A 15,642-nucleotide genomic window follows, 5' to 3' on the forward strand; every position below is an offset into this window, starting at 1 on the left:
ATCAGTTTCTCAGTCCTGTGAGAGATGATTTAAACCCGGGAATCATGGAAGAGAGCTGTGTGGCAAGGTGTAGGGAAAAGTGTACTCCTTGGCCCGATTTTCTCAAAAAATCACTTATAAAAAGTTGAAAAAATCTATCACCAGAGAACAGTGGCATCCAGATGATGAACAAGTAGCAAAGTGATCGTTCTGAACATCCTTGGTGTTCCTGTAACCTATTTTTGTCTCCTCAGTACAATAATAGAACTGTTTACACCACAAGAAAGAGCAAAATAATGGTGTGGATAGCCTCAGACTTCGATACAAACCATTCCCTTGCTTTCCTGGTGTGAGAAGTAACTTATGCTTGTCAAGTAGGAAAAAACTACTGACTTTATTCTGCCACCAAAAGCATAAGGAATTTAGTTAAAACAAAACAAAATCTATCCCCTTCAGGAAAAGAACTTACTTCCAACAAAACTGGATGGGGAAGGGGCTGATCATTTGGTGATTTTTTTTTTCAGAATTTTTTAATGCTCTGTTTTTGTGTCAGTATTTATGTCTTCACTTTATCTTTCTAATGAAAGTTGTGGATTAGTACTACAAGATAATGCATTTAAGTGAATAACTGTGTGTTTTGTTTGAATTAAAAAAAAAAATAAAACCAAGGGTGACTTTGTGTAACTTTCTTTGCCTTTGTATATTTCAGTTACCCAAACTGAGTCTTTCTGAATTATTGTTAAGTTTGGAGAGACTAAACAAGTTACTTTTCATAAATGATCAAAGATGGCATCTCTAAGAGTTGATGATCCAAAAGAATGAATCTAAGCAAAAAGGAAGGGAAAAGCAAAAACCAAGCAAAACAACTGCCTCTCAAAAATTGTTTTTCAATTTTAGAGCAAAGCTCAGCCAGAGCTACAAAGGATGGGCAAAATCGGTTGAGTGGCAGTTAGTATATGTCCACAACTGCAGGTGCAGCCTCCATATCCTTATTAGACCCCTTGGTTACAGACCCCAGTGGGACAAGGTATGAAAAATTACACTCACTGTCTAGGAAACTGGGAACTGAAAGTCCAATATCTGCCTCAGTGGAGTTCTGGCACCTGCATTATACCTTCTGGGGATATTAGGTCCAACAGCTGCACCAAGACTTTTTATTGTTCACAGATTCTGCACATTCAGTAAAAGGGTGGTTAGGGTAGAGTTGCTTCTAGACATTACCAAGCACGTGGTACATGTCGTTGATATCCAGAGCACTCCATTGACTTAGGCAAGAACCCAGTTTATATGAACTCATAATGTAGAACCAATCACCCCAATCCAGTGTGCATCCATTATACCTGAAAACTGGCAGAAAGGAGGGTTATGGAAGGAGGACATCAAGGTAAGAAGATCGTTCTTTGTTAGCTTTGAACATTTCTATTCTATTTGAAAGTAGGTGGCTAGGCTGAGGGGGAACCAGGAGGGATGAGGAGGATCAATGTGCTGGGTCTTCAAGAACTTTCATTATCAATAGCACCCAGTGAGCTCCAGAAAGAAGCGATGGCTGCAGTGATATTGGAGAGCATCTTTCTGAAGCGATCGCAGCAGAAAAAGAAAACATCACCTTTAAATTTCAAGAAGCGCCTCTTTCTCTTAACCGTGCAAAAACTTTCCTACTATGAGTATGACTTTGAACGCGGGGTAAGTTTCTCTGCTGTGAAACCTGAGTTTTAAGGACTTGGCCTTAAATCTGCCTTGGTGAGGATGTAGATCCTTTTTGGTTGGAATCGGGGGTGGAGCCAGATAGAAGGGACCTAAGTACACTTCAAACTCAGCAAAGCATTTCCTAACCCAGAACTGGGAAGTCATACTGGAACAAAAATTCAAAGATGCTAAGAAGCTATCAGGGAAATCTCACCATGGATTTTCAAAGTTGGTGAGCACTCATTAAATGATTATTGAGAATGAAACCCAAGAGTTGGAAATTGTTTCCTTATTTTTTTATGTTAAAATAAAAACAAAGCACACAAAGTCAATGCATTTGCTCTCCATCTGGTAGTCAAAAAAGATCAAGTTAATAGTTCTGGAAGTTGTTTGGGTTTGGTTTGTCTATTCATTTTTTCAAAATGGCAGGTCCTGATATAGAGTGTGGGTGTCACCTCACTATGTTGAATGATGAAATAGCAAAATCTAATCATCTGGTTGCTTAATCGCTCTTAACCTTTCTCCATTTCTTCCTCATTCTCTTTCTCAGAAAAGAGGCAGTAAGAAGGGTTCAATAGATGTTGAGAAGATCACTTGCGTTGAAACAGTGGTTCCGGAGAAAAATCCTCCCCCTGAAAGACAGATTCCGGTGAGAAGAGACCATTGTTAGAACCAGGCGCAGGGGGTGGGGTGGAGTTCAGAAACTTGGAACACTTCAATGCTCTGTAAATAAACTGGTGATATTGTGCAGTGGTGGGACACACAAAGGTCCCTTATACCAATATGCTCTTCACTCCACCACATATTTGTTATGCTGAGTCTCAACGTCTTTTTCCCCAGATGCAGAACAACTCACTTAACTGGAAAACTTGTAACACCAGTTTTAAGATGATATCCCATCAAGTGTTCAAGCTGATCAGAGATGATTGGTTTTACTCCCTCAGTCACCGGGATCAGATTTACAGACTTGAATTAGTCTGCAAGCCAGAACCCTAGGGCTCTGAGTCTTGAGATTCTCACTGCTTCTTCTCTCATTTCCCTGAGGACATAAAATCTACTGATTTCCTGATTTTTTTAAATGTCATTTTTTTCTGATGACAAGAGTAAATGCATGTTTATTACAGAGACTCTGCAAAATACAAAGAAAGCACATAAAGAAGATAAAATTCTGCATAATCTCATTAGTCAGCTAAAACAACTATTAATTTGCTCATGTACAGACTTATTGATGTTTTTCTCCATTAACAACACATACACTCACACTAATATATATGTTATATATTTAAAACACAGAATCATACTAAACACCTTGCTTTGCCACTTATATTTTCAATTTACCAATATATGAAAAATTTTCCCCAGGACAATAGGTAATCTTTAATAATATGATTTTAATGACTATATAGTGTTCCCTATCATGGATCTATTCTAATTTGTTCAGCTAGTCTCCTATTACTAGACATTTAAATTGTTTCCAATTATTTTATATCAGAAATCATGTTGAGGGGAACATTCTTGCATACATCTTTATGTATCTTTGTTATTCTTTATAATGACTTCCTAGGAGTAATATTTTGTTCTTTTCTTAATGAAATCTGTACACTTTGGTTATTTTTATAGTTTTATTCTATTTTGTAGAAGTAGAATTTGAATATTATATATTCCCACAAGCTGAATATGAGAGTATCTATGCCTCTACATTCTTTTCAACACCAGATAATTTAAGTATTTGCTAATTTGAAAGCCAAAAATGATTTAATTTTTAAATATTTAATTGCTTTTCTATTGAAATATTTACCTTATTCCCAGTACTTTTTAAGAGATCTAGATATATTAACTTTATAATATCTGTTGAAAATATTTTTCCAGTTTTTCATTTATCTTTGAATTTTTTTTTTTAAACGATACTGGGTTTTAAAATCCACGTCATCAAATTAGCTCATCTTCCTCTCAATGGTTCTAACTTTTAGTATTATATCAGAAAGGCCTTGCCTCTCACAAAATTATATGAATATTCACTTTTTTCTGTTATTCATAGTTTCATTTCTTTCATAAGCTCTTGAATCCATCGAGAATTTATTCTGGTGTACGGTGTGAAATAGCTACCTTAACTACTCTCCTACCTCTGCCAATATTAGTGGTTAAATGTTTGTCCCAGCATCATTTATTGAGTAACCTCCCTTTCTTCAATAATTTGAGATTTTTTTGAATGAAGGTGTGCTGGATCCTATGGCTACGTGTCCCCACTGGAATATAGGAAGTCATCACTAAGGATTAGCACTGTCCATGCAGGATAGTCTTGTGGAACCACTGCAAAAGACTCCCAGTACCTAAGGAAATCCAGAAAAGAGTGATGCATCAACCAATAACTATGATTTTTTCTGTCATTGCAGAGAAGGGAAGAGAGCAGTGAAACTGGGCAGATCTCAAATATTGAAAGGTTCCCTTACCCCTTCCAGGTGAAGTATTCTCTCATCAGTTCACAAGGGGACCTGTAATGTAATCATCAGGGATGGCACAGGCTGAGGGTGTTTGCTTTTCTATTTTCCAGTCAAACATAGTTTCTTTTACTCTTTACACCTCAAAGAGAATCCGTAATGGCACTAATTCTATTATGGTGTGTCTTGTCTATGAGAACTGCATTGAGAAAGATGCTGTTTGTTGAGTGAGCATTTCACTTCCTTCTGGTTCTGCCTCTCTATCTAATGGTGGTCATGTGGGTTGAAAAGACAGAAAAGGGGAGGGAAGGAGTAGTATTAGGAAGTTCAGTGTGGGGAAACCCTATTAGATTTACATATAAACTTAAATTCTATTCAAGTCTGGGATAACTGAAGAGCCACATACATAGACATCTGTTTGACAGATGCAATGTAAGCCATCAGAGAGAGCAAGAGCTTCAGATTCAATCAATCTCTGATTTGGTTTGCTTATGTCCTTAGAACTCTGTAGGCTACATACCATGAATAAAGCAGTCTCTGCAACAGTGAAAGCCAGAAAAGGAAGTGGAAAGTCTCAGGGGAGGGGGCTTTCTGTCATGGATTTATGAGCACAGCAAGACTAACAAGCAAAAAGAAAAAATGTAAAAGGATCTTGTTCATGTCCCTGACTATAACAAAGTTTACAAAACCTACCATTGTTTTTCACTAAGTTGATGTTGTGACTGGCCTGGTAGATAATGGTAAATAGCAGGTAATTCACAATTAATTTACATTTGACTTTAGAATCTACTGCGATGTCTACTAAATCTGTGAGGGTTGAAACCATGTTTTATATGTTTTGTACATCTCCATAACACATAGCACAAAGTCTTGTATAGGTGTAGTGTTCAAAAACTACTGACTGATTTGATGATGATGCTTAATATAGACTTCACTCTTTTTGAATAGGTCTGTAGTTCCAAACTTAGTTTATTTTGGCTAATATTGGCTAGGGGGTGCCGCTAGGCATTGGGGGGAAAATTAGCCATGAGTTAAAATTTTGCTCATATTGATGAAGTTTATAATTCATATGTACTAATCAAGATTTGTTACATAAATCATTCAATTATCTTCTATACAAAGTTTAATAAGATCATAAAATATCCTTCATTGGATAAACACAAAGATTATGAACTAATTTTACACACGAATTGAAACTCAACTCAGGAGGACCTAGGAGAATTCACAAAGCTAAGAATTTCTTAATCCTACATCCTTGGATATGAATTGTTCAGGAATTCTTTGCATGACACCAGCCCCACTGCTCACTGAAGAGCCTGCCTTTTTGTATTCCACTGTCATTATACAAGGGCTTCCCTGGTGGCTCAGATGTTAAAGCATCTGCCTGCAATGTGGGAGACCTGGGATCGATCCCTGGGTTGGGAAGATCCCCTGGAGAAGGAAATGGCAACCCACTGTTGTAGCTTAAGATTAGTTGCTTCAAGGTCTTTCTTTTTTTTCCGACTCCTAACTGCTGAAGTCTGTGTGTCCATTGCCCCAGGTTGTATATGATGAAGGGCCTCTCTATGTCTTCTCCCCAACCGAAGACCTGAGGAAGCGTTGGATTCACCAGCTCAAAAATGGTGAGAATTACTTGGAAAATAAGCTAGTTTCCAAAGGAAGGATGGGAGGGAGGAAGGAAAGAGAGAAATTGAGAGAGAGGGAGAAAAAGATAGAGAAAGAAAGAAGGAAAGAAAATGGGGACAGGGAGGAAAGGAGAGAGGGAGGAGAGAAGAAAAAAGAATGGATGCAAGAAGGGAGGTGAAAAAAGCAAGGGGGGAAGGGAAGGAGGGAGAGAATGAGAAAGGAGAAGGGGAGGAAGAAATATTTCATTTTCTTCAATATTAGTGATACAATTGACAATATATTCCTTCATATTTGATGAAAGATCAGGTGCTAGACTAAGAGTTTCAACTCAGTTCTACCACTGTCTCTTTAATGCAATTTTGTAATTATAGGCTCCTCCATTTCCCTACTTATAAAAAGGTCCCATTCTTTACACCAATTTACAATGGTGGTGTGGTATGGTACTCAATGGTTATTTCAATATTTTGAATCATAGATATGAAATATCTGGTTCCCAAAAAATTAATATGTGATTATGAGAGTGCTTAGGGTCAGAGTAAAGACCCTGGTTCCAAGTCTTCTTCTACCACTGATAAACTGGGTGACCTCTGGTAAGTAGGCCAATAAGCTTCTTTGAGGTTCAAGTTCTTTTTCTGAAAGAGAAAGATGGTGATAATAATAATGATGATGACGATGATAATGATATGTTAATAATGATGATAATAATAATGATGTCCATGGTACCTATCTCTGGGAGGTAATGTATGTGAAAGCACACAGCAACTGTAAAGCAATGTACAAGAAAGCACTGTACATCTTTTCATTGTTGGTAAATATTTTCCAAAGAGCTATTTTCTGTTCCTTGCTTTGTGAGGACCTCAATTGAACATAGTTCAGTTTTTCACATAGACCATATAGTATGCTCAGATAAACTCGACTGTAAATGCTTACACAGGATGCATGCACACATATTTGTGTGTATATATAGCCACATGTCAAGTGACTGAGAGATTAACTGGTTGAGTTGACATCAGGAAAGGCTGCCTAGAGAAACAGGAAGGATGGCAGACTGATAACAGCATGGTTGGGTTATTGCATGACAGCCCTTTGTCTTAATAAACATGTAGATTCTGATATTTGGTGGTTGACTACACCAGCTTTGTTCAGTCCCTTGAATGCAAGTCTGATTGGCCAATACAAAAATCATCAGATCTTTCGAGCCAAAAGAGGAGAAAGAAACAGAGGGGTCATTTACTTAGTTCTTTTTGTGTGCCAGACACTAAGCTAGATATCTTGTAATCATTATCTCATTTAATTCTCACAGCAACCTTAGGCTGAAAACAACTAACACCTAATGAGCATTAATTCTGTACCAGGCTCTATGCCAAGTGCTTCAAACATACTGGCACGTTTAATCCTGCCGATAAGCTTATTTAGTATGTATTATACCCCTAATTACAGATGAGGGAACTGAAGCTCTAAGAGGTTAAGTAAGTTGCTCAAGGGCACATAGCTAGTGAGCTGTGGAGCCTGGGTTCTTACTACATCCCTAAGTCTGGTTGACGCTAAAGCCTAAACTCATCGCAGAGTTTTGTGCTGCCTGGTTCTCAAGCCCAGAAATTGCACCTGTAGTTGGGTACAAGATATTTTAAGAGTAAAGCCATGTGGACATTACAAATAGGCAATATCTTGTACCACGTAGTTCAGTTCCTGGCATGTTTTGAAGAGGTCACCTTTAGTCTTGAGGGTACAAAATGAGCAAAGACTTCAGTAATGCTTATTATGATCCAAGATCTTAAGTCCTTGATGTACGTTAACTGATTTCTTCTTCCTATCAGCTACACGAGGCAGTTAATTTCACCATCCCCATTTCAGAGACAAAAAAACAAACCCAGAGGTATAGGAGGTTAAGTAACTGGCCCAAAGGCACTCAGTTAGTAAGTGGCATGGTCAGGCTTTGAACTCAGGCTCCAAAGTCTGTGCTCTAAACCAAGATGCCACCTACAAGGCAGAGAAATATATGCAGAGGCTGAGCTGGAGTTCCAGAGGGCATATATATTTGTACTTCTTTTGTTCTCTCCATAGTACCTTATACATTGCCTTGCACACAGAAGGCAACCAACGAATAGATGTGTTAAGTGATTTTTCTGCAGAACAATCACCACCAACTTGGGATCCACACTGATGGACAGCTAGGATTTAGTTTGGAAATAGGGGAAGGTGGGACATACTAGATGAGTGAGAACCAAAAGGGAAAAAATGTGGTATGTATAAGTTAGTAATTCCTTTAACACTTCAAACGCCAATTTCAAAACCAGTTGTAGGTTAGCTCAAAAATATATAGAGTGCCCACTATATTCAATTTATGAGTAATGACTGAGGATAAGACTAGTCAACATGTAAACCTGTTTTATTGACTCTGATATTAACCTCACTATGTTGATTATGGCCTGCTATTAAAGTTTCATAGGTAAGTAAAATTCCAACAGTAAAAACAAAACCAAAACAAACAGAAACCACTGCTACTTCAGTTGGTTCATTGGTTCAATTTTGCTTCCTCTTCCCTTGTGTTTTACTGAAAGCATTTTTTTTTTCATTTACTCCAGAATCTACTTGGGCTAACCAGCCCCAAAGTAGCTGCCTTGCAACAAACACCACAGTTGTTGGGAGATTTAGATGCAAATCCTAAAGATCTCAGAACAGCCCCAGATGCTGGCAATGCCAATAATGAGATCTCTGGAAGCTGTAAAATCCCACTCTGGTGATGTTATCCCACTCTGGAGTGAAATGCACCAATTGCAAATCACTAACATGAGAAGGGGGCCTCATGGTATACAGGCTACCTCTGTAGCAGTATTGGCTGTGAAGAGGCACGAGGGAGCCTTCTGAGGTGCTGGATCTGAGTGGTGGTTAAATGGTTTTACACAAATGTGGCTAGCTGGATACCTCAGATTGCATGTTTTATTATATATTAGCTATATCTCAATTTATATATTGATATGTAAGCTATACCTCAAGGGCTTCCCTGGTGGCTCGGATGGTAAAAAAAAAAAAAAAAAAAAAAAAAAAGCTCCCTGCAGTGCAGGAGACCTGGGTTCTACCTCTGGGTGGGGAAGATCCCCTGGAGAAGGAAATGGCAACCCACTCCAGTATCTTGCCTGGAAAATCCCATGGACAGAGAAGCCTGGCAGATTACATGGAGTTGCAAAGAGCTGGACATGACTGAGCGACTAACACATTCACATTCATACCTCAATTTAAAAAGTAGGATGTCAGGTATCTCATATTGAACTGCCATCTCTTTTCAGTGGTACTTTCCACGCAAACCTTGTATCCTTGAGCCCTGAGCTCTCTCCTTCCATTTCCTTGAACATGACAGTGGGCACTTCAGTATTACAGCACCACAGACACTTGTCTTCATTTGGTCAAGCTCAATAGAGCCTATCCTAACTGTAGCTTCAAAAATGAGCAAAAGACCTGACCTCACCAAAACGAATGAGTGGCATTTGTGAAACTCCAATGATGTATATGGAGGGTAATCAATCACTCATGCCCCAAACTGAATTTGAGCCATTATCCTGACAAAAATGGATATGAGAGATCAGTCCATGATATACTTGGAATGTGCATCAACCATTAGTGCTTTGTGGCCCCATGCACTGGCGAAGTAAGCAGTTTTCTCCTAGTTCTGCCACAACAAAATATCATAGATCAAGTGATTTAAACAACAAACATTTATTTCTCACAGTTTTGGAAGCTGGGGAATCCAAGACCAAGGTGTTGGCCAGTTTGGTTGCTGGTGAGAACTTTCTACCTGGCTTGCTGACTGGTCACTTTTCTCACTGGTTCTCATATGGCAGAGAAAGAGAATCTCTCTCCAGTCTCTTCTTATAAGGGCACTAATCTCACCTTGGTGGCTCAGACGGTAAAGCGTCTGCCTGCAATGTGGGAGACCCTGGTTCAATCCCTGGGTCTGGAAGATCCTCTGGAGAAGGAAATGGCAACCCACTCCAGTATTCTTGCCTGGAAAATCCCATGGATGGAGCCTGGTAAGCTATAGTCCATGGGGTCGCAAAGAGTTGGACACGACTGAGTGGCTTCACTTCTTCATTTCACTTCAATCTCATCTTGAGGTTCCACTCTCATGACCTGAGTACCTTCCTAAGGCCACATCTCCTAATATCACATGGGGGCATCATTATATGAATTTAGGGGGACACAAACATTCAGTTTGTAACAGACACTGCCTTTGCAGTTCTAAGTAGTTGGAAATACCAGCTCTGCATTAACCAACAAAAGAAGAGTGTCATCTTCGAGGGATCTCTTAACTATTCGGAAATGTAGGGTGGGTTCTTAATGACTGTGCTGGAGGTAGGGGGTTAGAAAGTCCTATAGCCTCTCATTAGCATATTAGGATAGCTTAATTTATCAGAGCAGCTAGTTGTTGATTAAGAGTTTTGAAATGTCTACTGGTGCTGAAGCCTGCACCCAAGGTTCTTCAAATCCCTCAGTGATGGGCATGGCACGAGGGAGGGGTGGGGCAAGCAGAGGGTAGGAGCAATCAGTTCTAGCTAGGAAGAGTATCTGAAACATTGTTCAGAATTGCTAGAGTTCAGTTCAGTTCAGTCACTCAGTCCTGTCCAACTCTTTGCAACCCCATGGACTGCAGCATGCCCAGCCTCCCTGTCCATCACCAACTTCCGAAATTTACTTGAACTCATGCCCATTGAGTCAGTGATGCCATCCAACCATCTCATCCTCTGTCGTCCCCTTCTCCTGCCTTCAGTCTTTCCCAGGATCACGGTCTTTTCAAATGAGTCACCTCTTCACATCAAGTGGCCAAAGTATTGTAGTTTCAGCTTCAACATCAGTCCTTCCAATGAACACCCAGGACTGATCTCTTTTAGGATGGACTAGTTGGATCTCCTTGCAGTCCAAGAGACTCTCAAGAGTCTTCTCCAACACCACAGTTCAAAAGCATTAATTTTTCAGCACTCAGCTTTCTTTAAAGTGCAACTCTCACATCCATACATGACCACTGGAAAAACCATAGCCTTGACTGGACAGACATTTGTTGGCAAAGTAATGTCTTTGCCTTTTAATATGCTGTCTAGGTTAGTCATAGCTTTTCTTCCAAGGAGCAAGTGTCCTTTAATTTCAAGACTGCAGTCACAATCTGCAGTGATTTTGGATCCCAGAAAAATAAAATCTGCCACTGTTTCCACTGTTTCCCCATCTATTTGCCATGAAGTGATGGGACCAGATGCCATGATCTTAGTTTTCTGAATGTTGAGCTTTAAGCCAACTTTCTCTTTCACTTTCATCAAGAAACTCTTTTGTTCTTCTTCACTTTCTGCCATAAGGGTGGTGTCATCTGCATATCTGAGGTTGTTATTCTCCTAGCAATCTTGATTCCAGCTTGTGCTTCATTCAGCCCGGCATTTCACATGATGTACTCTGCATATAAGTTAAATAAGCAGGATGACAATATACAGCCTTGAGGTACTCCTTTTCCTATTTGGAACCAGTCTGTTGTTCCATGTCCAGTTCTAAGTGTTGCTTCCTGACCTAAATTCAGATTTCTCAAGAAGTAGGTCAGGTGGTCTGGTATTCCCATCTCTTTCAGAATTTTCCACAGTTTATTGACTCCACACAGTCAAAGGCTTTGGCATAGTCAACAAAGCAGAAATAGATGTTTTTCTGAAACTCTCTTGCTTTTTCGATCATTCAGTGGATGTTGGCAATTTGATCTCTGGTTCCTCTGCCTTTTGTAAAACCAGCTTGGACATCTGGAAGTTCACGGTTCACGTATTGTTGAAGCCTGGATTGGAGAAGTTTGAGCATGAATTTACTAGCATGTGAGATGAATGCAATTGTGTGGTAGTTTGAGCATTCTTTGGCACTGCCTTTCTTTGGGACTGGAATGAAAACTGACCTTTTCCAGTCCTGTGGCCACTGCTGAGTTTTCCAGATTGTCTGACATATTTAGTGCAGCACTTTCACAGCATCATCTTTTAGGATTTGACATAGCTCAACTGGAATTCCATCACCTCCACTAGCTTTGTTCGGAATGATGCTTCCTAAGGCCCACTTGACTTCACATTCCAGGATGTCTGGCTCTAGGTGAGTGATCACACCATCGTGATTATCTGGGTCATGAAGATCTTTTTTGTACAGTTCTTCTGTGTATTGTTGTCACCTCTTCTTAATATCTTCTGCTTCTGTCAGGTCCATACCATTTCTGTCCTTTATCGAGCCCATCTTTGCATGAAATGTTGCCTTGATATCTCTAATTTTCTTGACAAGAGCTCTAGTCTTTCCCATTCTATTGTTATCCTCTATTTCCTTGTACTGATCACTGAGGAAGGCTTTCTTATCTCTCCTTGGTATTCTTTGAAACTCTTCATTCAAATGGGTATATCTTTCCTTTTATCCTTTGCTTTTTGCTTCTCTTCTTTTCATAGCTATTTGTAAGGCCTCCTCAGACAGCCATTTTGCTTTTTTTGCATTTCTTTTTCTTGGGGATGGTCTTGCTCCCTGTCTCCTGTACAGTGTCACGAACCTCTGTCTGTAGTTCAGGCACTCTGTCTATCAGATCTAGGCCCTTAAATCTATTTCTCACTTTCACTGTATAATCGTTAGGGATTTGATTTAAGTCATACCTGAATGGTCTAGTGGTTTTCCCTGCTTTCTTCAATTTAAGTCTGAATTTGGCAATAAGGATAATAGAAGGCCTACAGACTTTTGATTGGCTTTATTATTATTTTAAAATCCTCTACAGACAATGTAGCCCCTTTTAGCTTGCACTCCATCTGATCAGCTCCCAGCACTCTGCATTTGGTGGAATGGTGAAGGGATATGCTGAAAAAGTGAGGGGTGAGTGTGTGTGGGCAGGAGACACTGGTTAGAAGTCTTCAAATCCATGTTTAGAAAAGCATCAAGATGGCACTTTAAAAAAAGAAAGAAAGAAAGAGAGAGGCAGCACTTTTTCTTCATTTGCCTGTAAAATGCACCTGGCCACCAGTAGCTTCTAGGCCTCCTCCAAAGTCTTGAATGAGTAGAGTGTGACTAGCAAGCTCTTAAGGGCTTAAGCTGCTCTCTACAAAGGAAGGTTTTATTTTGTTTTTATTTTTATCTTTTAAAAAAAGTTATGCAGGGCTTCTTTTTAGCATCAAATGCTGAAATGAGTATGTCCTCAAATATGCACATTCTTAAGCTAGCCTAAATCTTTGGCCCAAAGCTAGCTATCGTCAGTTATTTCCTTTGTCTTTGCTTCTCTGTCATCTGGCAACAGGATCCCAGGATGACTTGTCTAATCAACTTCCGGTTAAACTTCTTGCAATACCACAGCATTAAAAACTGTAAAACTAATTCCTACTATCTGCAACCCACCCTGTTGTCTATTCTGAGAGACCTTTTGGGCCTCACAACCCTGTGAGGGAAATAGAAGTGCTGTGTGTATCTCCCACAAGGAGCTCAACCCTCCTCAGTGGCCCTAGGAAGATCGAACTATGTTTATTCTAGAGGCAAAATCACCTTCCTTTGATCCTGAGCTCTGTTCTGGTGACTGTTTCATGAACACAGAAAGTGCAAGGCAGGAGTTTTCACAAAGACAAATAGCTCTAAAAGAGCACTCCAGAAGCTGGGGCACTGGTATATTGAGAGCCGGAGTGAGAGCTGGCTTGTCACATTGTTTCCCTTTTCTGGGAAAGACCACCAGAGTCAACATCTGCTTTACAGGAAGATTGTAATGGCTACCGGGAAACCATAGATAACATATTTTTGTTCTGGGGCTCTGGAGACATCAGATATTCTTATCGCTTTGATCACTGGTTGAGAGATAGTCATCGTAAAAGAACCGCTGAAGAGAATGACACAGGAACGCTCCACGGCGAAGCATGTGAGCCAACTGGTCCTGCGTTTGCTTCCCTTCAGGGTGGCTGAGGAAGCGGCAGTTGTCTGAAGTTCACCACTACACTCAAAGAGGAAAACATGCCTAAGGTAGATTCTTCCACAAGTCAAATGTCACCTCTCTCTCTCTTTTCTTCTCTTACAGTAATCCGGTACAACAATGATCTGGTACAGAAATATCACCCTTGCTTCTGGATTGATGGGCAGTATCTCTGCTGCTCTCAGACAGCCAAAAATGCTATGGGCTGCCAAATTTTGGAGAACAGAAATGGAAGTAAGAGATCTGATCAGTATAATCTCTCCCCCTTTGACTCTATCCATCACTTTCTCAGGGTTCTATCAAACCCAGGTCTGTACATTTTGGCCAGTGTACAAAGGAGCCTGGGGGAGAGGATGGGTGGGAACCAAAATCCAGCTGATGCTCTGTTCTTTCTAGCTGGGAAAACTGGCATTGGGCTGCAGCCATCAAGACTTTTCATAACTTATGTAAAGCCCCCAAATACAAGAGTAAAGTTCCTGACCAAACCTGTCCCTGGGCCCTTCCCAAATATGCACTCTGTAGCTATGATCGCTGGTTTCTTACTTTGCAGGCTTAAAACCTGGGAGTTCTCACCGCAAGACAAAAAAGCCTCTTCCTCCCACACCTGAGGAGGACCAGGTATACAGGGAAATTGGGTGCTGCTTCAATGGAAATTTACAGTCACACCCAGAAAACAGACCAGAGTCTTAGAATTCTCCCTGGGATATGGCAGTGTAAACTGGTATTCTTGTTGAGATAGGGGATCTGGCCTTCTAAGTAGGACTTCCTCTTTGGTGGAGAGACAGAGGCTTATTAGGAAGCTCTTGGCAACCATTTAATCCAATCGCTTGTTTAGAACAAAACAAAGCCTGATTTTTTTAAATGAAAAATATTTTCAAACATAAAATTGAAAAATTTTAACAGTGAATGCCCATATACCCAATATCTTGAATTTACCACTAATATATTACTTTAAAACTTGATTTTGGGGGTTACTTTTGGAGGTCTAGAAAGGCTTTTCTCATATATTGTAGGTAAGCAAGGCAGGAATTCTTATTACGTTCATTTTACAAACAAAGAAAAGAAGATTCAGAGCCACTTAGTGGGTCCATGTACTAGTTTAGTGCTAAATTTTCCAGATGGGGGCTGTACAGGGTTTTTGCCCAAGAAGCTTTATGAACACTGATGCCTGGGTCCAACCCCCAGAGATTTTGACATAGTTGGTCTTTGAAACTGCTTGGGTGTTGGGATTGTTAACTGCCCACAAGACGGTTCTGATGAGCATTCCATGCTGAGAGACTCTGCAGGGGTGCTTAAAAATGGTTGTTGAGTAAATGTTGAATAAACCTTTTATTTTGCCTGATTTGGGTTAGAATGGTTGGGAGTGCCTGATATCTAGCCAATCTCCCCAACTTCTTTTTCCTAACAACACAGATCTTAAAAAAGCCACTGCCCCCTGAGCCAACAGCAGCACCTGTCTCGACAAGTGAGCTGAAAAAAGTTGTAGCCCTTTATGACTACATGCCAATGAATGCAAATGATCTACAGCTGCATAAGGGCAATGAGTATTTTATCCTGGAGGAGAGCAACTTACCCTGGTGGCGTGCCCGGGATAAAAATGGGTGAGTTCATGTCCGCTCTCCCTGAGCCTTGTATCCATCTACTTTGTGCTTAGTCGCTCAGTCGTGTCTGACTCTTTGTGACCCCATGGACTGTAGCCCACCAGGCTCCTCTGTCCATGGGGATTCTCCAGCCAAGAATACTGAAGTGGGGTGCCCTCCTCCAGGGGATCTTCCCAACCCAGAGACTGAACCCAGGTCTCCCAGATTGTGGGCAGATTCTTTACCATCTGAGCCACCAGAGAAGCCCAAGAACACTGAAGTGGGTAGCCTATCCCTTCTCCAGGGGATCTTCCCAACCCAAGAATCAAACCAGGGGCTCCTGCATTGCAGGTGGATTCTTTACGAGCTGAGCTGCCAGGGAATCCCTCCCACCTACTCTGCT

General features: G+C 40.4%; 1 protein-coding gene across 1 annotated transcript in view; it reads left to right on the forward strand.

Annotated features, from left to right (window-relative positions):
- The window catches only part of BTK (Bruton tyrosine kinase), a 32,128-nt gene that overhangs the window by 6,864 nt on the left and 9,622 nt on the right, over nt 1–15,642 (forward strand). Inside the window, exons 2-8 of the mRNA XM_068962055.1 lie at nt 1,496–1,662; nt 2,216–2,314; nt 4,059–4,124; nt 5,644–5,725; nt 13,765–13,893; nt 14,210–14,277; nt 15,073–15,260. Coding sequence (XP_068818156.1) covers nt 1,522–1,662; nt 2,216–2,314; nt 4,059–4,124; nt 5,644–5,725; nt 13,765–13,893; nt 14,210–14,277; nt 15,073–15,260 — 773 coding nt within the window. The 5' untranslated portion in view covers nt 1,496–1,521. The remainder of the gene's footprint in view (nt 1–1,495; nt 1,663–2,215; nt 2,315–4,058; nt 4,125–5,643; nt 5,726–13,764; nt 13,894–14,209; nt 14,278–15,072; nt 15,261–15,642) is intronic.

This window comes from Capricornis sumatraensis, chromosome X (genome assembly GCF_032405125.1).
Source record: "Capricornis sumatraensis isolate serow.1 chromosome X, serow.2, whole genome shotgun sequence".
Classification (NCBI taxonomy): domain Eukaryota; kingdom Metazoa; phylum Chordata; class Mammalia; order Artiodactyla; family Bovidae; genus Capricornis; species Capricornis sumatraensis.